Consider the following 24443-nt stretch of genomic DNA (forward strand, 5'->3'; position numbering starts at 1 on the left):
GCTCATAATCTGCTCACGCACGCAAGCACGCGCACGCACACACACACACACACACACCAGTCTACAGAGCCTACACAGGCGCCAGTGAGTGTAAGGCATGTATAACATAGATGTTTTAACAGTGGCAGAACACAGCCACTCCCCAAGAAGATATTTATATTCACTGGAACACATTACCAGAGATCAATAAATGTAGTTCTGTATGTAATAATTGTATTGTATAGAGGTACTGTCATTAAACACATCATGTGGGTACACACCACTGACTTTCAGCTCACCTTTAATTTCACTGGAATGTATGTAAAGAAATATGAAAAACTGTACAATATCAATACATGTGTATAAAGTTCTCTGAATTGGTGTGTGTTTGAAAAATGCACAGGGTGAATGCCTAGGTCTGCCCTGGAGTGAACCGAACTGGAACTGTCCATCGCCAGCATTGTGACGGACGGCCATGGCTCAAAACCAAACCGTTTGCATGCATGACTCTTGAAGAGTGAAACCCAAACATTCAGAGAACTCACACAGGCATGACTGCATGGTAACAGACACAGTGCACTTGACAGTATACAGCAGATTACTGGAACTACTTTTGTACAACTGTACAATTCTACTTAAAAACGTGTAATTGTGATATTAATTAACTCAAGTGAACAGGGCTCTCAGCCCTGGGCCAACTAATAATTCCTATTGGTATATTTTACGGTGGACTGCTCCAGAGTATAGATAGACTATATTCCTGCTTCCTAACGGGTCATTTATACTTGGCCTTACAACTTGGCTATAACCGGACCTAACTGATGTACGACATGAACACTGTTTTTGCATGTTATCGTATTAGAAGAAGGAAAAAAAAACATAACATACATTTTTCATCCTGAACATCTCAAATAACATGGGATGACTTAATAATTTAATCTGATCAAAATTAAGTAGTGTTGTTCTACATTTAGTGAATAACAGGAATAACACCGATGTACACGCACGCTCACACATACACGCACGCACGCACGCGCACACACACACACACACACACACACACACACACACACACACACACACACACACACACACACACACACACACACACACACACACACACACACACACACACACACACACACACACACACACACACAAATCTGCTCATGTCTTAGGTTCCATCACTGTATTGATCCAATGAGCTTAACATCAGGGAGTCTAACATCTCTCCCACTAAAAACAAACGTTTACAAAAAAACGAAACAGAATTTGAAAAAAAAGGAGTAAAAACAAACAATACAGTGCTGTTGAAACATTAAATAAAATCTTCTAAAATGTCTTGATCGATAAGATAGGAGGTGTAGCTTTTACCAGCGGCTCCAGCGAGCAGCAAGACGGTCACAGAAACACCTCATAAGATGCAAAGTCATTCAAACACTGTCAAGAGTGGTTGTCCTTCTGGTTGTCCGTGTGCTCACCTCACACACACTCGCGCACGCACGCAGGAACACACACACACACGCGCGCAGGCACACACACACACACAGAACACCCATTCCACAGAGAGGAAGGGGGGCAAGAACAAAGGGATGCAGGGTTGGTTGGTTGGTTGGAGCGACAGGAGAAGATGGAGAAAAGCATGGTAGTGGTGGTGGGGAGGGGAGGCAGGGTTTGAATGGCAGACAGGTGAAATGTCCATGCAGTTATCCGGACGCTTGGATCTCCCTGTCCAGGGTTTTAACTGTGACAGGGAGGAGGGGAAACAGAGGTGTAAAGAGAGGTGTTATGGATGCGATGGACGGCAGCTTCAGATGTACGTGACAGCACCTTTGCTGTTCTTCTCCATGGTGATCTCTACGTAGGAGGAGGGCACGTAGCCCTCCTCCCCGCTCTGCTTCCTGGCTCTGGTCCAGCCGTCTCCTTTGTCCTCCTCGATGATGTACAGCACCTGCGTTCAACACGAGAGGCAGGGGTTGGTTAATCGCCAGCCACACACGCACGCACACACACACACACACAAACATCTGATACAAATGTTTACAAGTGTATCTAAATGGGCTCTATGCACAGCAGCCATATTGGAAAGTAATTGGGCCACTTCCTTACTTCCTTCACAGGTGTTATCAATTTAATTTACTAATGAAGGCTCTGTTCCATTCTGGTCAAACAGAGTCAGGGTGCTCTGCTACACCAGCGGGTCTCAAAGTGTGGTGGCCCTCATGGTTACCAAATGGCCCCTTATGGGTGTGTAACTCTGAGAATGTACCAAATGGACTCTTACAGGTCCATTTGGTACACTCTCACAGTCATGGGGGTCCTTGAACTAAAAGGAAACTTTGAGAACCACTGTGCTACACTAATTGGAACAGAGCCTTCATTAGAATCATTGTTAAGCCCAGTGAATGAAGTAAGGAGTAAGTTATTTCCAATATGGCTGCTATGCACACAAAGTGTTGTAGTGTATGAGGTCAACACATGTTTGTACAGATGTATGCAACTGAATTGTTGGGGGAAATGATAAATGAGGGGAGAATTAAATGAGTGGTTAAAAGACTCTCACCTCGTCCTCTGCCATCACCAACGTCCCCTCGTTCTGACCTGGAAATCAGTGAAACCACAGTGAGTCCACATGTTGTTATAACAGAACACAGTATTTATGACACTCCTAAGTTACTCCTTGCGGAAATTAAGTTTGGTGGGAACAAAATGCTGAGAAACCAAAGCGAACACATTCCATTGCAGGTGTTTATCTTGGCGGTGGGCGAGCGTCAGTGGATGATGAAAACAAAACAGCGGAGATCCAGGTGACAAAATTGGAGTCAAACGTTCACCACTCAAAACGTATGAAACGATGTTGTCCGAATGTCCGTAGAGAACTTGTTGGGTTTCAGTAAGCCAAATCTTTTTTGAAGCATTACTGTATGCGTGATGCTGGGTTGTTGACGCTGGTTGTCACTTGGGTGGAAACTTCATGATGTCCAAAACTGTTACTTTTCAGGATTCAAATTAAAAAGTAGCAGATCTACAAGCTCAAAATGTCCCGCTTCGTGCCGCGCTTTGACCTTGTGGATCTGCTACTTTTGATGCTTTTGTGTGTGTGGTAGAATGATCAAGTAGGGCATTCATTTATGAAAAAACACAAATAGTTACAATATGAAAACTAGTTAAGATGCCTCAGGGCGACATGCGGTCGAGCCCATTCTTGTCCATCTGGCCAGTGATGTATATCGGACCAGTTATGGAGATACATATACTGTATAAGGAGATATGCTGTGAGAGCCCAAACATGCTTACTCTGTTATTCGTTATGTGAAAGTCCTATGATGTCTATGCCATCTGACATCATACCCTTTTATGCCCATCGAGGGAGATCCCTGTCTGTAGACCCAGCCAAACAGATATGGGCTGTCTTGGCCATATATGGATTCTGTTAGTGTGGTTTGAGGCCTCCATATATGGGCATTCCCATATGAAGTCCTGTTAGAAATGGGCTTAATATTGATGACATCAGGGAACTCCATAGATGGGCATAAAAGGGTTTCTGTTAGTGTGACATCACAGTGAAGCCAGAGAGTGATGTCAGAGCAGCAAACAAATTCTGTTAGAGTGGTTCCCCTGACATCACAGTGACATCAGAGCATGATGTCAGAGCGACAAACCCATAGAACCACAGTGTCAGGTGTTATAGACAGACAGAGTGTGCTCACCGTCGAAGGAGTACAGCGCCTTGCAGTGTCCGATGACAGGAAGAGGCTCGTCATCGTCAAACTCGTCGTCAAACTCGTGGGGGTCGGCGTGGGGGGGTCCGTGCTGCGGGGGCGCGTGGTGCTCCTGACTGGTGTCGTCTGTGTAACTGCCCTCGGGACTGAGGAACGAGAGATGGGGACGAGAAGGCCAGCAGAATTCAATAAACATCATCATCATCATCATCGTAAACCTTCATTTAACCTTGAGAAACAGCCGAGGAATGACCCTCGTTTACAGTGGTATCTATGTACTGTAGTTGAGTGTGTGTGTGTGTGTGTGTGTGTGTGTGTGTGTGTGTGTGTGTGTGTGTGTGTGTGTGTGTACCTCTCTCTGCCTTGAGGGGTGTGTTGGTGGTTGTCTGCACTGTGTCTTCTGTCTCCTCTGGAACTCTGCTTTCCCTCTACCTCCGATAGCCAGGACTGAGGAGGGAAAGGACAGACAGAGATGCAAACGTTGTACTGTAGGCTGGCTAGATATGAATGTGCACCGGGCTGTTGATTCCAACACAATGTTTTAGGTATAACTGAGGGGGAATATATGGGAAATAATAATATTGCAATTGACAATAAAGTTTTTACTGTAAAATATAATAATAATAGGCCCAGACTAACACACTATCCGAGCCACTGACGCTCTAATAACAAGTCTGTATTTGTAGTTACTGCAGTTGACCAGCAGGGGGCTCTAAACCCTGCATGTTCCATCAAAGACCAAGCAGACTCGGGGTACAACAGAGGTCAAGATAATACTTCTCAATTATCAGGTTATAACTGGCAGAAGAAAAGGGGCTTGGAAAGCCTTCCTCTGTGTAGCTTCCCTGTTATTCGTCCATCCATCCTCCCTTTTGTATTTTAGATTGCTTCTTGTTCCATACTGTAGGTTTAGTTTAGGTTCTCAACCATTTCATCGTCTTCTCGTCGTCCGACCACTTCGCGCGGCAGCCGTAATGCATGCATGTGGCATGACCCACGTGCCACGCATGCATTTCGGCTGCCGTGCAAAGTGGTCACGCATGCATTCTCGGAGCATGTTTATTTTAATGATCAATCAATCTATATGCTTAGATAACACGGTTCTGTTGTGAAAATAGCAGATCTACACGCTCACAACGTGTGAGCATGTAGATCTGCTATTTTCACAATTTATGCCTCTAATGTTTGACAATTTAGAGGTAAGCCTCTATACACTTAAATGTTATGTTGGTGTGTTAACTGCTGAGTGAGAAAACAATGTTGCACATTAAGTTAATCATCTGGGGACCCCCCAAAATAATTTGGTGACCCCCCATGGGGGTCCCGACCCACATGTTGAGAACCACTGGTCTAGGATACTTTGTGTGAACTGTGAACATTCAGTTCTCTACTTTACCTCCCTTTCTATCTTACAACGTGGCTCGTCCCTCCCTCCTTTCCTACCTCGTTTTTGTGGATCTCAGAGCGTAGTTTCTCCATATTACACATGGTCTCTGATATTTTAGGCTGCAGGCTACCGGGGTCTCCCATCTGGGGGTTCTTCTCATAGACGTCCTTCATCTTGTTCAGGGCATCTCTGGCACACACACGCACATGCGCACACGCACACGCACACACACACACACACACACACACACACACACACACACACACACACAAATGTGACCAACTGCAGGTTTTTTGTAGGCCACATTGTCCTTCAAATGCTGCACCAAATGCAGCAGGATTTCAGTGTGCCTGACCTCTTTCTAGAGCTCTTTGCTGAGGAGTGCTGTTTGATGGGCGGTAGGCATTACACAGAGGGATTAAGGCGAGTTGCCAAAAAATTTAATTCCAATTTCCACCTTAGATATGACATCATGTCATGTTGTCCTTGTTTTTCAATTGTGACCTTGTCCTTTGACATTTTTCAACCCAAAAGTCAAGGCCACCTTTTTGGCTAAATTTCAAAAAATTGAAGAGGGCGTGGCCTGGGGAGGTCGACCACCAATCGGTGACAAACCTTTCTTCAAAGTTTTGTGGTGATACATGAATCTCTTTGGGAGTTCCATGCCATTTTGAGAAGCCATAGCTGAATGGGTAGAGAGCCCAGAGGGTGCTAAAGACCCCTCCATTGTCTCATTGTCAGAAAAACCACCATCTTTTAATTTCTCTAGTATTTCCGTCCAACGCCACTTCCAACCTTTCAGACTGGCTTCCGGACGCTTCTAACACACGCACTTGGAAGACAACCCCACTGTTGCCAAACGTCAACTAGATGCATTTGGGCCTTAACCCATTAAGACCTAGAATTATTTAATGCTTCAACTATTGAAAAATAGCTTGCAGCGCTGCGAGCTTGTAAATCTGCTTTTTTTTTATTTAGATTTTTTTTTGCAAGTCTTTGAATATATATTTTTAAAAGCGAACATTTGTAACTCAAAATATTTGCTTCTGGGGGTTCCCTGGAATAACATGTTTTGAGATGGGGGTCCGCAGCCAAATGCCTGTTATTTTGGGGGTCCTTGACATGAAAAGGTTTGAGAACCACTGATTTAGAAGAAGGATTTAGAAGACATTTATAGAATCGGGCCAAAAATATTCAAAGACTTGCACAAATGTTCACAATACTTTCAAAAATAGCAGATCTACAAGCTTGTACAGTATGTAGCTTGTTTATAAATTAATGGTGAAAGTGGTTCAAATCTAAAGTGACACAGATTTGCGTTCAGGCCTACATACAGTAAATGGCGAGTTAAAGGCACTGCAGGAATGTCATGCTTAGGACTCTTTGACGGAGGAAACGTCATACCTCTGATCCACCTCTTTCTGGAGCTCCTTGCCCAGCTCATCGATCCTCTGCTGCAGTCTTTTCCTCCTCTGCTCCGGAGGCAGATGGCTGAAGTCCTCCAGGGAGGGGGCCTGGTGGGGAGAAGACATCTTCAAAACACCGCACCGACTCATATAGGCCATGCCTAATCAGAGAGGGAGTGCAGAGGATATACTGTATACCACTGTTTTCCCACCAGAAGTGCCTCTTTGTAGCCCGTGAGGGTTTTCTGACACAGCATTTTGTATCATGTGACTCCAGTACTTTATTTCGTGGAGGCCAGCAGCACTAACTGTGTGTGTCTCTTCTGTGAAAATGCCAGGCATGCAAGCTCATCACGTCGCATCGTGACACTTTGTGAGCTTGTAGACCGTCTATTTTCGGTGAAGAGATTTTGTGTAGATGGGGGGAAAAAGGAGGGGACCAGGTTTAGATCCCTGAGGGACCCGGTCACCCCGGACAAAGTATATAGGGTTCATCATGTGGTTATATCCTTTGGGGCAGGGTGACAACTCCTTGCTAGGTCAGTTCAGATAATTCAGAGTTAATGCGAAGTTGATCCTTGGAGTTGTACTGCTACCTGGTCATGATATAAATCCAAATACTGTTGATCATCTTTATCTTTCTTTTGCATCTGTGAAAGAGGAGCTTCTATTCAATCTCATTCTATGAAGAAAGAAAATCACACTTTTAGCACTTGAACAAGTGTATTATGACAAAATATAAAAAGTAATTGTCGATTGTCAATGCTGGAGAGGCACAATGGCTGCATTCATGTTATACTACCTTGACGGAAGTTCTCTAGCACAATAAAAAACGATTGGGTCACCAATATTGGAGTAACACAAGCACCTCTGCTTGTGTTACTTGTTTTATTATTAGCAGCAAAATGCACTTTGTCTGTTCATTTATATGCTAATTGATTTTGAGAACGGGCACAGTGTAATTGATTGCCATTTCCGGTTCCTTGCTCACAGAATCAACAGATAACAATGAATGACAATATGTTGACTTATATCATGTCCAAGTAGCTATACATCCCCTTCTTCTACCCAAGTTCAGCATTGCTTTACACACACACCATACAAACTCACCGCTGCCTCCTTTAGCTCGTCAACAAACCTCAGATAATCTAAAACTACACAATGCTGGAACACCGTTTTGGAGCTCCTTTAGAGAATATGGTCTGTCAGTCTGAAGTGAGGATGTAAACTATTCTAACCAGTGTTGGAAGGCAATAGTTACGTACCACTACAGTGTCATAACTACTGTAGATACTATGGGGAGTTGTCTACGGTTATAGGGTTTGACTCTATATTGGCTAATGGCTATAATGGGGAACATGCACTTGTTGGGACTAAATATGGGATCAACACTTCTCTCACACACACACACAAACACACTTACCATCTTGACTGACCACTGAGCAGTAATGTGACAACCATGCCAGGCAAAGAGACAGACAATATGGACAGCATGTTAGTGGTCAGTATGTCGGCCAGCCAGAGCGCCAGCATATTAATTAATCAGCCAAAAACAGCACATCAAACATCAGCCTGCGAGACATCCAGTAAGAAAGCCATCCAGCTACTAAAGGCAAACAACTGAGATAGCCAGGCCAGTTACAGTAGTACATGGGTCTTCAACGGGGGGTCCGGGACCCCTAGGGGGTCCTCAGAGTTACTACAGGGGGTCCTCCAAATCTTTGAGTGATAGAGACTTTTTTTTCTCCTTTCTTATATTAACCAATTGAACCCTAGTGTCCATATTATGAGAACTTTAGCCAAAAATAGCAGATCTACAAGCTCGTAGATCGGCTATTTTTCGGCAAAGAGCTTTGGTGTAGAGGGGAAAAAGAGCAGACTAAGTAGTGAAAGGTAAGGTTTAGTAAGTATTGACGGTTCAAGTGGTTAAATATCTGAAAACACAAATTGACATGAATCCAAAATACACTGACGATTGTGCCGTCAAACAATGAAACCATATGGAATCTATGACAAGGTAGTGGGGGTCCCTGCTTCATCTAACTCTCAACTAAGGGGCCTGAAAACGTTGAAGACCCCTGCAGTAGTATGTCAAGCCAGCCAGCCAGCCAACGCGGTAGGCACAATGTCAGCCAATGCCAGCCTTACAGTCAGGATGTCAGCCAACCCAGCCATCTACTCAGCCCGCCAGTTCTTCTCTTGAGTGCCATTAGACAGATTAAATCTACTTGGAGTAGAGAATGACTAATCACATATAGTTGGTCTGACAGGATTGATATGACTTTGAGCAAACAGCAGGTTTCAGCTTGGAACTGAGCTGGGGGTGACATTGAGTAGTCGGTGTTAAAACCGTCCCGGCGGCGGACAGCTCTGTTTCACAGCACACCGACACATCATTAGCAGAGCTATGTTAAAACACACACACACACACACACACACACACACACACACACACACACACACACACACACACACACACACACACACACACACACACACACACACACACACACACACACACACACACACACACACACACACACACACACACACACACACACACACACACACACACACACACACACACACACACACAGCCAGTGGTGGAAAAAGTACTCAGATGTTTTACTTAAGTAAAAGTATCGATACTGCAATATAGAAATAAAAGTCTGGAATTCAAAATGCACTTGAGTAAAAGTACAAAAGTATTGGCATCAAAATGTACTTAAGTACCTAAAGTAAAAGTACAAAATGTCTGTAAATAGCCAAGGAATAAAATAGGGCTAATGTGGTTTATGCAAGTTTTATGATATAATAATTTATATCTGCAAAGTAACTAACAATTATAGTTTTCAAATAAATGTAGTGGAGTAAAAGTACAATATTTGGATCTGAGATGTAGTGGAGTAGAAGTAAAAGTACAAATACCTCAAAACTGTACTTAAATACAGTACTTAAGTAAAAGTACTTAGTCACTTCACACCACTGCAAACAGCATTGCAGACTCGCGTCAAAAACCAAACCTGGCATTGATGTGCTACCACAACAATCTCGCCTCACACTGCTGAAATGTCAGTGTCAACCCCCGAAGCCCTTCCTCCTCCCCCCACAAAATCCACCACATCAAACCAACTTAAACACGGCACACGTCAAAACACACTGCACACTGTCCATCAGCAAGGAGCCCTAGTCCTGTGATTGGAGCACAAGCGCGTCTGATTCTAAACAAAGGCAGCAGGACGGAGAGGCAAAGGGGAAATGAGGAAGAGAGAGAGAGAGAGAGAGAATGAGAATGAGCGAGCAATAAGTCAGAGAAAGGCTGGTGAATGGACGAATTAAAACCCATTTAGGCCTAGAATTATTGAATGCTTTAACCAGTGAAAAATAGCAGATATACAAGCTGCGAGCTTGTAGATCTGCTATTTTTGAAAAAGTCATAAAAATGTGCGCAAATATATGTATATTCAAAGCGAACGTTTGTAACAAAAATGTTGCTTCTGGGGGGTCCCTGGAACTAAATATTTTGAGATGGGGGTCGGTGGCCAAATACATATCATTTTGGGGGTCCTTCACATGAAAAGGTTTAAGAACCACTGACATAGTAGTCTCTCAAGAACAGACCAACTGAGCTCCAGTTAAGTGAAAAGGACCTTTTCTTTGACGATGGCCAGCCAGATTGCTGACATAGAAACATAGGTTTTTCAAAAAATCTTAGAAGGATTCAAAAGACACTTATAGAATCGGGGCAAGAATCTACAAGAATATAGAATCTACAAGCTCGCAGCACGGCACTCGGTGCCGCGCTGTGAGCTTCTATATCTGCTATTTTTCAATAGTTAAAGCATAAAATAATGATACACAATAATGTGTACCCGTTCTACAAAGAAAGGGACTAAGAGTAAGACTAAAAACGGGAGAGAGAGAGGGAATGGAAGAGAAAAATAAAACCACATCAATCCGTTTCACTCTAACACCTTAATGGCCGGCTCACCCCTCTCCTCAGGACCCTGAAAGATGGAATTCTGGGTACTGTAGTCTTTATCTCCGACAGACAGTAGCCTACGGGGTCGGAGCTGAACCGAGGGGGAGAGGGGACGTATGTGGAGGCAGGTCGAGGGCGGTGGTGGTGGCGGGAGGAGGAGGAGGAGGAGGACGTAGAGGGGGGAGGCGGAGGGGGGGAGGGTGGGGAGGAGAAAGGGTACTGGCAGTGGGATGAAGAGAGGATACAAGGGGAAGGTCAGAAGAACCACATACTGTGTGAATTGGATTTCATTTGCTCTCTATCTCTCTCTCTCTCTCTCTCTCTCTCTCTCCCTCGTTCATCCTCTCTGCAATGACATCACCGTTGCAAATTCAGCTCTCTGGTTCATGAGTCTTGAGAGAGGGAGCGCTTAATTTTGGTCAATATTGATTGGACACGTCTCAGCTGTCCGAATGACATCATCTTTTTTTGCATGAACAGCAGTCCCATATGACCTCTCTCTGGAACAGACAATCTACAAGCACACAACGCCTCGCGATGCGAGGCGTTCTGTGCTTGTAGATCTGCTGTTTTCACTAGTTTCGTGCGACGGTCTTGTAGGATGAAGCAGGGCTTTGCTAAATGCTTTTATCAAAAAATGTACACATTTGAAACATGGAGATACAAGGTTACTGCCCGACAGTGACGATAGTTTATACAATGTTATTTCATTGAAATCTCATTTCAAAACTATACACAGTAATATTCTTGCATATTGATTTAACTCACAGAGTGTAATAAAATGGAACAAGTTCCTTGTTACTCGGCTAACAGTCACATGATGGTTTAGTTAATGATTGACCAAGCCTTTATGGAGAGGGCCAAGGTCCACTCTGTGCATCCGGAAGGAAAGGCTAGCTTTGCCCTATATCATTATCATGATAGCCCTATATCATTATCACCACTAACACTAAGTATAAATCACAGGACCGGCTAAACCAGCCACAGAATACCGAAAGAGCACACAATTGCAAGGGGAAATAAAATTATAAATGTGCTTTTCTCCATAATGAAAGGGTTGCAGTGACGCGTGAGGAATGAAAAAGACGGGAAGTGTTGTATAGTTTACGTCCTAACCCTGGTTTTGTTACACCTAATTTATACCACAAATTATAAATCAGGCTTTCAGGTAGTATACATCGGCGAGACAGAAAATGGTTTGAGAGAGAGGGGTGTCATGCACTACTAAGCACTTATACCCACGACGCCTGCTCAGCGCCATGTGGCACGTGCACCAGCATTAGTGTACCGTTAGTGTGTCGCTTTGGCACGATTCCACTTCATTTGACCAGATTACAGTAAAAAATAACAGGAGACAAAGTCAAAGTCATGTTGTTGCGTGTCCCGAACCTATTCACACGGGGACATTTCCCTCTTACGTCACACACCTACTCCCCGAGTATGACGTAAGAGCGAAATGACTAGCATGTGGATATGGTCAGAATTGAGTGTTGCAGCTTAGCAGGTGATCCCATACCTTGGGTTTCTTTCCAAACAGCCAGAGTTTGTTCTTGGCCTTGCTCATGGCGTGTTTGGGGTCAGGTCGGGGCCCAGGCGTGCCCCCATCTCTGTCCCCTTTAGACGTAGCACTGATGGTCCCGTCCGAACCGGTTCTGCTTAGATTCTGACTGAAGTCCTCAAAGGGGAAATCACCTGGTGGCTCAAAGCCTGACTTGAAGGACTCGACCACGATGACACAATCCTGTTGAAGAAGTGAGGGTGTCAGACAATACAGATTGTAAAATAAAAAATAATAAGATAAAGAAACATTATTATAAGCCTGCCTTCCTGTCTACCTCCCTTCCTTCGTTCGCTACAGGTTCAAATGACCCAAGTTTCTCAAGTTATAAACAAGGATTACAACACCTAGTCCCATTCAGGTATGTGGTCAGGAGCAAGCTTGACTCAGGGAGTCCATGGCAATTTGGGTAATAGCATCATATCCTGTTTTTGTAAAAACTCTCAGCCTCCATCTCTTTTCTCCCCTTTCCTTTTTTCTCCACCCACATCCTCCCTTTCTTGTCTTTTTTCCTCCTCTCCTTACCTTTCGGTCGTCCACAGCTTTAGCGGCGGTCACCATGCCCTCCAGGCACTTGGAGATGATGGGGATGACTCTTCTTTCCACTTCAGCGAAGCTCCGATACGTTTCTCCCAGTTTGACTGTCCGACGCTGGTCCATGTCCTGCAGGTTCTATAGCGCAAAACTTGGAATCAATACTAATAGAAAAACGCTGGTTAACTTAACATACGTCTCTTATGCGTTATTGGAAATCACACCTGAGTTCTGGGCGGAGCCGTTTGTTTACACATCCGTCGGCAGGTTAGTTACTCAGAGCGGTAAGGGGATTGCACACGGTACGCGGTCACCGCCTGCTAGTAATTCATTTTCAATGAGAGGCGGGCGGCTATTTCGTCCGCGCAGCGAAGTTTAGAGGCGGCGAGGCGAGCGGGCGCAGTCCCGTGAAAATCCCCGCGAGCGTGCTCGTTTGTGCATGCGTACGCGGGCGGTGAGAGATGGATTGTGTTCATCTTTGTGAAATACCGCGCAGCGTTTACTCAAAGAGCGAGTGTGTTTGTGTATCACCGCGGCGTGTTCCTCGCAGATCCAAGCGGGAGCCCCGGCGGCAACCGCTGTCCGTCTGTAGAGCGCCTTAGTTTCACTGAGGTTAAGGTTAGGGTTAGGGTTAGGCATAGTTTTACTGAGGTTAAGGTTAGGGTTAGGGTTAGGCATAGTTTTACTGAGGTTAAGGTTAGGGTTAGGGTTAGGTTTAAGTGATCGCACCTCCCTAGCGCCAGTTCAGCCAATCAAAAGCTTCCATGGGCGGGGTTTGCCTAGAACTCGGGTGTGATTTCCAATAACGCGTCTCTTATCTGTACTCTCTCTTTATTGAATTTCCCCCTTGGGATAATAAAGGTATCTATCTATCTATCTATCTATCTATCTATCTATCTATCTATCTATCTATCCACTAGTGGGTATTGTATTGGCCCCATGTAGCCAATGTGGTTTGATTACACTATATAATGAAAACAAAACAAACACTCCGTCTGCTAAAAAATATAATTAGCTGAATTGGATGGCCAGTTAATGAAAAAGACACACTGAATGTCAGAGCCAAATTGGATGGGGGATCCGTTTGGATAAGGTCTGGCAAGTTTAATAGTTACAGCATGGCACTGCCAATGTTAAGGGTTTCGATTTGTGTACAGCTCAGTGGATTAATTTGTGTTTGTTTACCTTGAAGATGTGTGGTATGGCGTTGTTAAAGTGTTTCCATTGTTCTGCATTGAAGTTCTGGAGCTGGGCAGCATACTCGTTCTTACTCTCGTCCGCCATGTGATTTCGCAGATAAAATTGAGATTTGGCCTAAACATAAATACAAACAATACAGCCGTTATGTTATGAAAGCTCACAATGTGTCACGGTGGAGCGCATTGTGAACTTGTAGAATGGGACATTTTGCATATTGAGTACTTTTACTTTTGGTCCTTTAAGTATATTTTGATGAATACTTTGACTCAAGTACACATTTGAATGCCTGACTTTCATTGTAACAGAGTAATTCTACATTGCAGTATATTGATACTTTTTTCCACCACTGACAAGCAAGTATGGGCACAATAACCGTGAGTAAAGACACAAGAAACAACATTATGACCATGATTTACTCACTGCAATCACATTGTAATTGGTTGAGTTTTAGATAGTTACACTATAATTTAGATTAAGGCCATTGAAGAAACTGTCAAGCTTTTGAATCTAGGTCAGTATTTCCTCATTAAATCATACTGAACTAGGGCATTCACCAAATATTGAATATTCGAATATCAAAGTCACTATTCTTCGATGTTGTTCACCGAAGTCGAATATTCGCTTATTTTTATTTTTTTATTGTTTTCTCTTTAAAAAATCATAAGGAAGTCATAAGAATGAGTTGTCAACGTCCCTGGTGGATGAATTTGTTAATGCTCTATACCAGGGGTTCTCAAACCTTTTTAGCCGTGAACCCCAAAAGAAACATATTTGAACTGGGGACCCCCACCCTGACAAGCACTTGGAATTGTAGGTATTACATTTAATGTGACTCGCTTCCGCAGATTTATCTGCTTCCGCAGATAAATCTACATGTAGATCTGCTATTTTCACAAAGTTCGCCTCTTGCTTACTTAATATTTGACAGTTTGGCCAGTCCTGTCGAATACTTTGAGGTCGAATAATTCGAATACTAAAAATCACTATTCGTGAATGCCCTATATTCAATCAAATCAAAGCATTTCCAGATGAATTTACATAACTATTAAAAGTGTCTGCGTGGCAGATGGAACCAGCGTACTGTACCTTCTCCACCTCTGACTTGGTGGCGTTGATGTCATTGTCCAACCTATCGTAGCTTATCTGAGATTTCTCTGCCTCCTTACATTCTCTCTCAAACTTCTTCTTACTCTGAAGACAGAACAAGAGACAGGAGGGTAGAACAGAGAAGCAGATGAAAAGACAAGCGAGAGAGAAAGAGAGAAGACGGGGCACTCTGTGAATGCATGGACACAGAAAAATCATTTAGATCCTCTTAGAGACAATGCTTTGTCTCTGGTCCTTTTCATGTTCCTAGAAGAGGGGTGAGAGACAGGATCTGGGAGCAAGAGGAGTGAGAGAGACAGGGATCTTCCTGCCAGCCCATCTGGGTTGCATTAGTAGAGGAAGCAGAGACAGAATGGTTGAGACATTACAGTGAGTCACTGCTAAAGATGCACAAACCAACCACACAAATGCATGCTACACCTGGGGTAACACCATGGGGAGAATGACCCATAAAACACGAGTGAGCCTTATTATTTAGCAACGAGGCCCCATGAATGTCTAGCAGATGACTAGCAGTGATACCATTCGATTCCACATATTTAAAGGGATATTCCACTTTAAAAAAAAAACTTTTGGTAATTTAATGTCTTTCAAATTTGCTTGATTCAATATTTAGATATTTGATATCCATTTTATCAGACACTCCCCATCCAGGGCCTCAAAAAAAGGAATGATATGACTCATGGAAAACAAGAAAAATATAACATTTCAATTCATACTGTATGCTTTCTAGGTTATCTTGAATTAGCATAGCAGTTTTGCTGTTTTTTCCAATGGTACCCTGGACCTACTTTAGGCGTGTGTGTGTGTGTGTGTGTGTGTGTGTGTGTGTGTGTGTGTGTGTGTGTGTGTGCGTGCGTGCGTGCATGCGTGCATGCGTGCGTGCGTGCGTGTGCGTGGGGAGGGGGGGTATTGGCATGTCCCTGGTCATTGTAGGCCAGGCGGTTTTCCAGTGTTTTCACACTTGGAACATTTAATTGCAGATTCCATTTGCTAGGACAGTAGTCCATGAAAGTAACCTTCACCCCCAAAAAATCTAATAAAATAAAATACATACAGGACAACATGATTTATTTTTCGTATGCCTTATACTGTATATACCTTTTTGGGATACAGTAATGCTAATTGAGTAAAACACACTGGACACTGTCTGCAGCTTTAAGGTAATGTGTCGACAACATAATCATGGCATCCCAGGTTGACATATTATCTGATCAGGTCACATGTACACTGTACAGTCAGTGATGAAACATAGAGAGCACATATTATGACATTTAGATCTTGTTCTCCTCCTCGCGGTAAATCCCTTAATACTCACATTGTCCATCTGCTTCCAACACTGGTCCAAATACTGCTGTGCCTTCCTGCCCTCCTGTAGATGCTGCTCACACACATGCACGCACACACACACACACGCACACACGCACACACGCGCACACACACACACACGCACACGCACACGCACACGCACACACACACACACACACACGTGCACACACACGAAAGTACACATAAATAAACATTCACATATGCATCATATACAGATACAGTATATTCAATGCATTGCAGCCACAAACACAGCACAAGAGACAGCCTGCTGAGGCCCTACCACAGATCTACTGAAGTTCAGTGAACCTCGCCAGCTGTACATCGTTGCTGTCGGGCAGAAACAGCTTATCTCCATATTTTTTGTGGGTTTTTGTTCTTGTAAAAAGAAACGTTAACAGTTTTGTACATTGGTTTCCACCCAAAAGAGACGATATAGGACTCTTTATGGGAACTACCTTTCAGTTAGTTATTGTGTAAGTTTAGAGGCCTCTAAATGCTTATCGAATACTACAGAGGGAAAAGAAGAAAGACAAAAAAAGAAAACATACCACAGAAGCTGGTATTGGTAAATGGTGTGCATTTCCTTACTTAGAGAATTCAATACACTGGAAAAAATGCTTACTGGTAAAATGCAGTGACAAGTTGGCTCACAACAGAATGAGTTGCGGGCAGGACACGTTGTGAGATTGCTGATCAACTATTTGCGAAATAACGTAGAATATTTCTGTGGTTAAGTGGTTAAATTAACACTAAGGATTTTACAGTGTAGATTGGGGTGCCAGAGATTTAATAAAAAATCTAATGGAGGTCTGTGGCCTGATGCAGAGGTTCCCAAACCTTTTAGCTAAAACAAATTAGACCTGGGAACCAAACTAATGAAAATAGCAGATCTACAAGCTCACGATGTGGTGCAAAACGTATTTATTTATTTATGGATCTTTTTCCATTCCTTTTATTGATGAAAAGTTTTCTTTGTTTAAACTTTTTAAAATCGTTCGAATAAATATTTACATTTATATACAGTCTATAATTTTTTAAATGTAGGAAACAGGGGTATTGGTATTGGGGTATTGGGTCCTTGACCCAAAAGATGGGGTCACTTGTTTGGGAAACAGCTGCCTAATGCTCTCAACCTTTTCAGCCCGCGACTTCCAAAATAATCATATTTTAACTGGAACCTGACGAGAGTTGAGGCATTACGTTTTGTATAACACAGTTCTATTGTGAAAATAGCAGATCTACATGTTCACAACGCCTTGCGTTGCGAGGCGTTGTGAACATGTAGATCGGCTATTTTCACAATTTCTGCCTTTAATATTTGACAATATGGCCAAGGTTATTTTATTTTAGAGGTATTTAAAGGGTCTTAAAAGTCCATCAATTGTCAATTTAGAAATGTGCAGATACTTCCTACACCTATACTGTATGTTGGTTTGTTTACTGTTGAGTAAGCATATCAAACTGGGGGTCCATAAAAAAAAAAAGGTTGGTCATGCACTCACGTGTTTCCTCTCAGCTTTGAGGTCTTGGCTGTACCTCATGAGCTCTCCGTACACTCTGTGTCCCATCTCCTCTGCTACCACCTCCCTCTGGCCTGCATAGTCATTCAGCTCATTCAGTATGGAGTAGAAGGACACGCAGGATGTGAACCTGGTGGACAGACACACATTAACACATAATAAACATAGTCACGCACTGTGGCTGTTTTTATGTCCCATTATCACTGCTGCGAGACAGTAAATCCTCAGTGTTTTCTAGTGTGAGTGTAGAAACAGACCTCTCAACACATTTCGTGGCAGAGGACGGAGATCTAATTTTTTTGAGCAGTGGTGACACCATCTCCTATAGATAGCTTTGTCCGTGTGTTACTATGTTACTATCTATGTTACTTTGTAGCCTCAGCTGCAATACCGCTGGTGACCAGTGGCGCTGTTGAGTCACGCGCTGTTGTGTCACACATGCACGCACACACGCACACATGCATGCACATACACGCGCACACACACACACACACTCACACGCACCCGCTCACTTCAAACTTGGTTAGATTTTTTAAAAGGTATCGGTTTTGTGCTGAGGTCGGAGATCTCCGTCTTTTGATCGTTCAAATGCAAGCGTATTAATATCGCTGCTCTCTACTGTAAGTGCGATCCGCGGTTGCTAGGAGACCGATATGCAAAGATAACCCATAAAAGCACTTCTCCATTCGGTTCAACTTCTTCTTCTGCAGGGAAATGGGATTATCTCTGGTTCTAGGTTTCCACAGTGCCCATAGTCCATTCACACACTGTTTAGTGGACACTAGGTGAAGCTACAACAACAGGAGAAATGTAGCTGTCTGGGTGAATTCCAACACGATCACGATCGCTTCCACACAGAAACGGACACACGCGCGCTTGCTAGGGTTTAATGCCGGGATCCCGGGATCCGGGCTTCCCGGGCAGAGCGCACGTAATTTCCCTCCCGGGAATTGGCGGCGAGACCCGTCATCCCGGAGGTTATGTTTTTCCTTGTTAGAAAATACAATTTACTAGCAGCGCAGAGGCAATTAGACTGCCTGACACTTTATCCTCGCCAGCCGTGCAAGCATCTCGTCTGTGTCAGCTGTGTGGAAGGATTTTACCAGTCTCCGTGGGCTGTCAAGCAAGACTGTCATCGAAAATAGCTGATCTACCATCTCACAATGCAGCGCAAAGTGCCCCTTGTAAACTTGCGATTCGGAGAAAACACTGACAGATGATAATGGCGCATTTACATTCTTATTGCTGCATTAACACCTTCTAAGCCAAGGGGAGCCCCTTAATGTTAAAACCGTACTATATCGCACATCCCCCCAGGGACTCTCAGCCACGTCGCACATTCCCGGACTTTGTCTTTAAAACCGGAATAAAAGCTTTTGATCCGAAAATCGGCGATCGTCTAACCTTCCCTAGTCACCACTCGTGCACTGATGGCTCATGCAGACCGTGCATGAAGCAGAGGTGACGTCAGCGCCTCTCCTTCTCCAAGGCACCTTCCACCCATCCGTTTACTGTCTACACACTCGAGCTCCTCCTGCAGCCATGCTTGGGGCTATGCTAGCGAAACTTTTCAGGTCTGTTCTTCAGTCACACATGGACTATTTGCGGGGACATTTACGTGAAAGGATCGCGCACGCGAAACGCACGGGGACATCGACGATCGGCCAAAACCCCCATTCTATCCCAACGGAGATCGAGAAAATCATGGTGAGTTACTGGCCTGGGGGAAAAAAAAAAAGAAAAAACAGCGGCGCTGTTCAAGATGGAGGGGCTGCGGGGTCATGTTTATAAACATAATATTATGTCTCAGATCACAATACAATAATAGAAATTTCACGGCTAATCTACCAACCCCCATTCTATTTCGGACTGCAACGTGTTAATTATGCTTTTAACGTTTTTACATACAGTCTATGTTTTACATGAGAAACTCTCCAGCAAAAAAAGGGAGGGTGGGGGGTGCACGCACGCAATGAAGTGCCGTTCGCGAGAAGCTGCGCTGCGGTGTCGCGCCCTGTGAGCTTGTATTTCTACTATGTTTCTATAAATATGAAACGATAGATTTGCCATAAATTGCCGAGATATATAACAGTAACCACCAAACGCATGCATTATTGCAACCTCCTATGTGTCCACTCCACTCAGTCAATTGGACTCACACATTGCCACTCTAAACATGAAATAGCCTAATCTGTTCAGTCTGTTGGTTTGCATTTCCACACAATATGTTTTAACCAGAATTAAAACATCTGACAGCACTTTGTGACAGTTTATGAATTGCATTGGCGTAGGCCTACCTTATTAGTGGGATGGTTGCGCTATTGCGTGTGTTTGCTTGAACCGAGAAGCGCTTTTATGGGCACAATTGCTCACTGCAACACGATGATCATCTTCGCTCTACTAAAGTCGTGATATTTTGTTTTTATACAAGTGGGCGCAGAAAACGTCTTTTCAAAGAGATAGGCCTATAGTGTGGAAGGAAAATTAATAAGAACATCCATTGCTGCGTTTGACAGTCCCATGAATTGCGCAGCCAATTGTGGCTGCCACAGAGACCGCGCGTGAGTGGTGGATGATGTGAATTTGATCTGTAGCCTAATGATGTCCGATCGAATATAAAGGTCCAAAAGCGAGTCCTGAACTGAAGTTCTGATGACAAACAGCCCCCGCCCCGCAGACCGGTGATCATATCTTTCTACCCAGCCAGAGCAGAGCGCATGTGGGCACTTGTTGTCTCCGCCAGGCCGATAGCCATAGGAAACCGTTTTGCGCTTTTTATTTTTCCTTTTTTTTCTTCTTTTTTTTTTTAAATATATAGGCCTATATATTAACGGGACATCCCGGGAAGCCCGGGTTAAGGTCAGAAAATTCCCGGGATTTAAAATGAGCCCAAATCCGGGAAAATATTAAACCCTAGCGCTTGCATGCGCCCTCAGAAATAGGTAAAAAGAGTTTCGGTACATCCTCTGCAGAGGAATAGCACACTCAGATTAAAACACTCGCTGCCTTTAAATCACCTTTAAAAGACTGTAATTATGGACGGTACGAGTTCTAAAAGTTAGGGACATTGTCTGAAGGACTCTCCTTCAAAGTGCATTTTCCTCGTTTAGACCATTTTGAGCCCTTGCAGCCTCTATCTAACATTCAAGCACCTAGCGGGTGACGTCAATTACAGTCTGTGAGGGTTCAGCGCTTTAGGCTTCAGGGAGGACATTGGAATTGGGCCATGGAAGCTGTGTGACAGACACACAGACACAGTGTGGAGCAGGAATGCAGCGAGGCCATACACCGCTGAGAGTGGCGTGTGAGCGGCTGGATTTTCAGGAATACTCACTGGGCCTGGGCGCGGAGACAACACTAAGGACCCGTTTCTCCCCAGAAACGTATTGTTGTTACGTTTGGTTTGCGCGAAAGTGGCGGACAGCGGAACGTCACATCATCGCGTCACACCAGCAGAATGGTCCTGAGGCAGCGCAGCCGAGGTGGCAGCAGAGCCATGGGAAGATGGTAGGTGCTTATTATGCCTTATAGCCGATGTGTGTGTGTGTGTGTGTGTGTGTGTGTGTGTGTGTGGGGGGGGGGAAAAGCCTAAATCAGGGGTCTTCAACGTTTTCAGGCAAAGGATCCCTTAGTCGAGAGAGGGATGAAGCAGGGACCCCCACAACCTTTTCATAGATTCCATATAGTTTCATTGTTTGACAGCACAATCATCAGTGTATTTTGGATTCATGTCAATTTGTGTCTTCAGATATTTAAAAACTTGAACCGTCAATACTTTATAAACTTGACCTTTCACTGCTCTTTTTCCCCTCTACACTAAACCTCTTTGCCAAAAATAGCCGATCTACAAGCTCACAATGCCTTGCAGCGCGAGGCTTGTAGATCTGCTATTTTTGGTTAAAGTTCTCAGAATATGGACACTAGAGTTCAAGTGTTTCTGTTTAATATAAAAAAGGGGGAAAAACGTTCTATCACTCAGTTTTGGAGGACCCCCAGTAGTAACTCTGAGGACCCTCTAGGGGTCCCGGACCGCCTGTTGAAGACCCCTGACCTAAATTAATGTTTCTGTGTAATACGGATGCTAGAGTAGGAATGATAAGCTCGCTGTTGGTTGTTATCACAAATACATTTTTCAAGTCAATTCATAACACCAGAAGCACCACGACATAACAAGAGCCAACATATTAAATAAATCTGTCTTCTGGATTGACCTGCTGTGACACTATCCTACTACTAAATTCTGCTTTTACTAGTAACCTATGGTGTCGTCATGATGACATGTGTTAAAAGAGCGTGCCATAGGACTGGTCAGTGGAACCACTGTACGGTGAATGTACTGTACTCACCTTGGCTCCTCCTCTTTAGAGCGCTTTGGACAATACTTCTTTACCAGGTTCCTGAGTAAAGAGAGAGGCAGGCAGACAGAGAGAGGCAGGCAGACAGAGAGAGGCAGGCAGACAGACAGACAGACAGAGAGAGAGAGACCCAGAAAGACAAGCAGGTTAAATGAGTTATGAGTCAAAGTTATAGACAGGCGGGTAGATAAGAAAAGAATAGATTGATATGATGCGAGTGCATTATTGAAGATGAATCAAATATTTAACCATCAAGGTCTCTTGTCTATCCATCCCCTGAGGCTCTGACAACAACACTGGCAAAGCAGGATGCAAATAGCCTTACTAGAAAGCAGAATGTGTGTGCGTGCTTTTTCAACACTAATAACACATACAGTACACATGGCTTATGGGAGTTGAATCTTTGATGGTTGTTTAGACGTGCAGTAGCAGTGTATATCATACTCTGCAGGGATTTCCTTTGATATCAAACACACAAACAATAACCCCCTGCAGTGGAGCATTCTACTACTGCACTGTAGCGCTGCCTTTAAATCACTCCAAGCGGATTGTGTGCTTCATGAATGGAGCGTGTGTGTGTGTGTGTGTGTGTGTGTGTGTGTGTGTGTGTGTGTGTGTGTGTGTGTGTGAGTGCGTACGTGCATGCGTGTGTTTGTGCGTGCGTGCACACTAGGGGTTACATTGTGTATTGTGTTGAGCAGGTTCAATGTGTACAGAACAGTTGAGTTGTTGAATTCAAAACATGAAGACAAAAATGTTGCCAGCACGACTTTAGGTGTGTGTGTGTGTGTGTGTGTGTGTGTGTGTGTGTGTGTGTGTGTGTGTGTGTGTGTGTGTGTGTGTGTGCGCGTGTCTGTGCGTGCGTGTGTGCCTACCGTAGCTGCTTGGCATAGTACTGCTCTATCTCCAGTCTCTCCTTGACAAACTTTGCGTAGCGCTCCAGAAAATCTATCCCCCACTGAGTGTGTTTGTCCAGATTATCAAACTGGTCCTGGAGCAGAGAGGGGGGGTCAGAGAGAAAGGAGGGAGGAAACATAATCGGGGAGAGGTGGTGGGGTAGGAGCAGAGATGAAGGGGGAGGGGCAGGCAGGGTGGGAGAGAGAAAAGATGGAGATAAACGTTAGTACTTTAGGGACACAGGGACTGTAAAATCCTCTGTTTTTGTTTTTTCACATTCATGCTTTATTCAGAGAGAATTCAGAGAACTCTAACTGTAAAAATGTTTATTACACTCCCGAGTTAACACTGAGGTTTTTACTGTGATAATTGGTATGGTGACAAGGCTGATGTCTGAAAGGCAAGCGTGCACAAGCCTCAGTTCCCAGGTGTATCCCTGGCTGAAGCAATACAGAGTGGCAGGCAAACATGCTGACTAACATGTCACTCTCTCTCTCTCCGATCGGTGTAATTAAAACCCAGGTTCAGCTGAGTGGACACAAACATAAAGATAAAATGGATGTACTTCTGCCAGTGACTTGACAAGTGGGGCATTTCTTCACACGCACGCACGCACGCACGCACCTCTCTTTACACATTGTTGTCTGTTCCTCTCCATCATATTTTAGGTATTTTGCAGTCTCATCCGAGGCAAAATGAAGTGAGTTCCACAGCAGAAAATTGTACGCTTAACCACTACAGTATGTTCGTGATAAGCAGGAGTGCAAGGAAAAGGACAACAGTAACCAGTTACCAGTAAACAGAGAATAGAATAAGTGCTGACTCTGAGTGAAGTCCTTCATTCCCAGAACAGTCTCATCATCAACAAGCATATAAATGATAAAGACCAAGCACACAAAAAAGGCCTCCTTACCACCACTCTCTCTCTTTACAGAAAGAGTCATTTCTATTCATCTTCCTCTTGTTTATCCGTGTTGCAGGGATTATAATCAAAATCAGTAATGTTTCTGTATTTGATCGTTCGCAAGATGACTTGAGAACAGATGGGCAGAGTTTTGTGAAACTGAAAAGGAATAATCATCAGCTGGCTGCTCCGGAATGGGCCAAAGATGTAAAAGGCCAAGATCACAATTAGGGATGTCACCGAATAATCGATTTTCGAATATTCGTTAGATTAATCAATATTCGATTTTAATATTTCATAATCGATTTTTTTTTTTTTTCGTTTTTTTTTCGTTTTTTTTTTATACTATTTTTTGGCTTAGTTAGTTAGTTTCAACCAAAATATAGAATATAGGCTAACAATAGTATTAATGATAATAGTAAATGGCCATTGATTTATTATTCACACCAGCACCAACTGTAAACTGTGTAGAGTGAAGGAGCACAGCAGAGTGGCAGCTGCCTGCTACACACTCCCCTCCCCCGTCTCAGACACAGGTGTGATTGATTCAGGCTTGATTGTTT

General features: G+C 43.8%; 1 protein-coding gene across 1 annotated transcript; it reads right to left on the reverse strand.

Moving 5' to 3' along the window:
* Positions 1–278: 278 nt before the first annotated feature.
* Positions 279–23071, reverse strand: fnbp1l (formin binding protein 1-like). Its single transcript, XM_080726371.1, has 14 exons — positions 22955–23071; positions 22071–22121; positions 17707–17854; positions 16194–16256; positions 14855–14959; positions 13754–13882; positions 12560–12706; positions 11993–12217; positions 6493–6602; positions 5145–5277; positions 4054–4148; positions 3690–3847; positions 2543–2580; positions 279–1930 (listed from the first exon to the last, which is right to left on the reverse strand). Exons 3-14 carry the CDS (start codon positions 17770–17772, stop codon positions 1790–1792), a joined length of 1410 nt encoding a protein of 469 aa, XP_080582497.1. The 5' UTR covers positions 17773–17854; positions 22071–22121; positions 22955–23071; the 3' UTR covers positions 279–1789.
* Positions 23072–24443: the final 1372 nt, after the last annotated feature.

Source organism: Nannobrachium achirus, assembly GCF_963921795.1.
Source record: "Nannobrachium achirus genome assembly, chromosome: 1".
NCBI classification, from domain to species: domain Eukaryota; kingdom Metazoa; phylum Chordata; class Actinopteri; order Myctophiformes; family Myctophidae; genus Nannobrachium; species Nannobrachium achirus.

Bases quoted from the DNA above. Each gene is read 5' to 3' on its own strand.
- fnbp1l (XM_080726371.1), bottom strand. From the start codon at position 17,772: ATGGGACACAGAGTGTACGGAGAGCTCATGAGGTACAGCCAAGACCTC. The intron at 6,603-11,992 runs GTATGGGATCAC...TCTCCCCACCAG, and splicing joins TGTTTGGAAAGAAACCCAAG to GCCCCCTCCCTGGAGGACTT. The intron at 2,581-3,689 runs GTGAGCACACTC...ACTGATTTCCAG, and splicing joins GGCGCTGTACTCCTTCGACG to GTCAGAACGAGGGGACGTTG.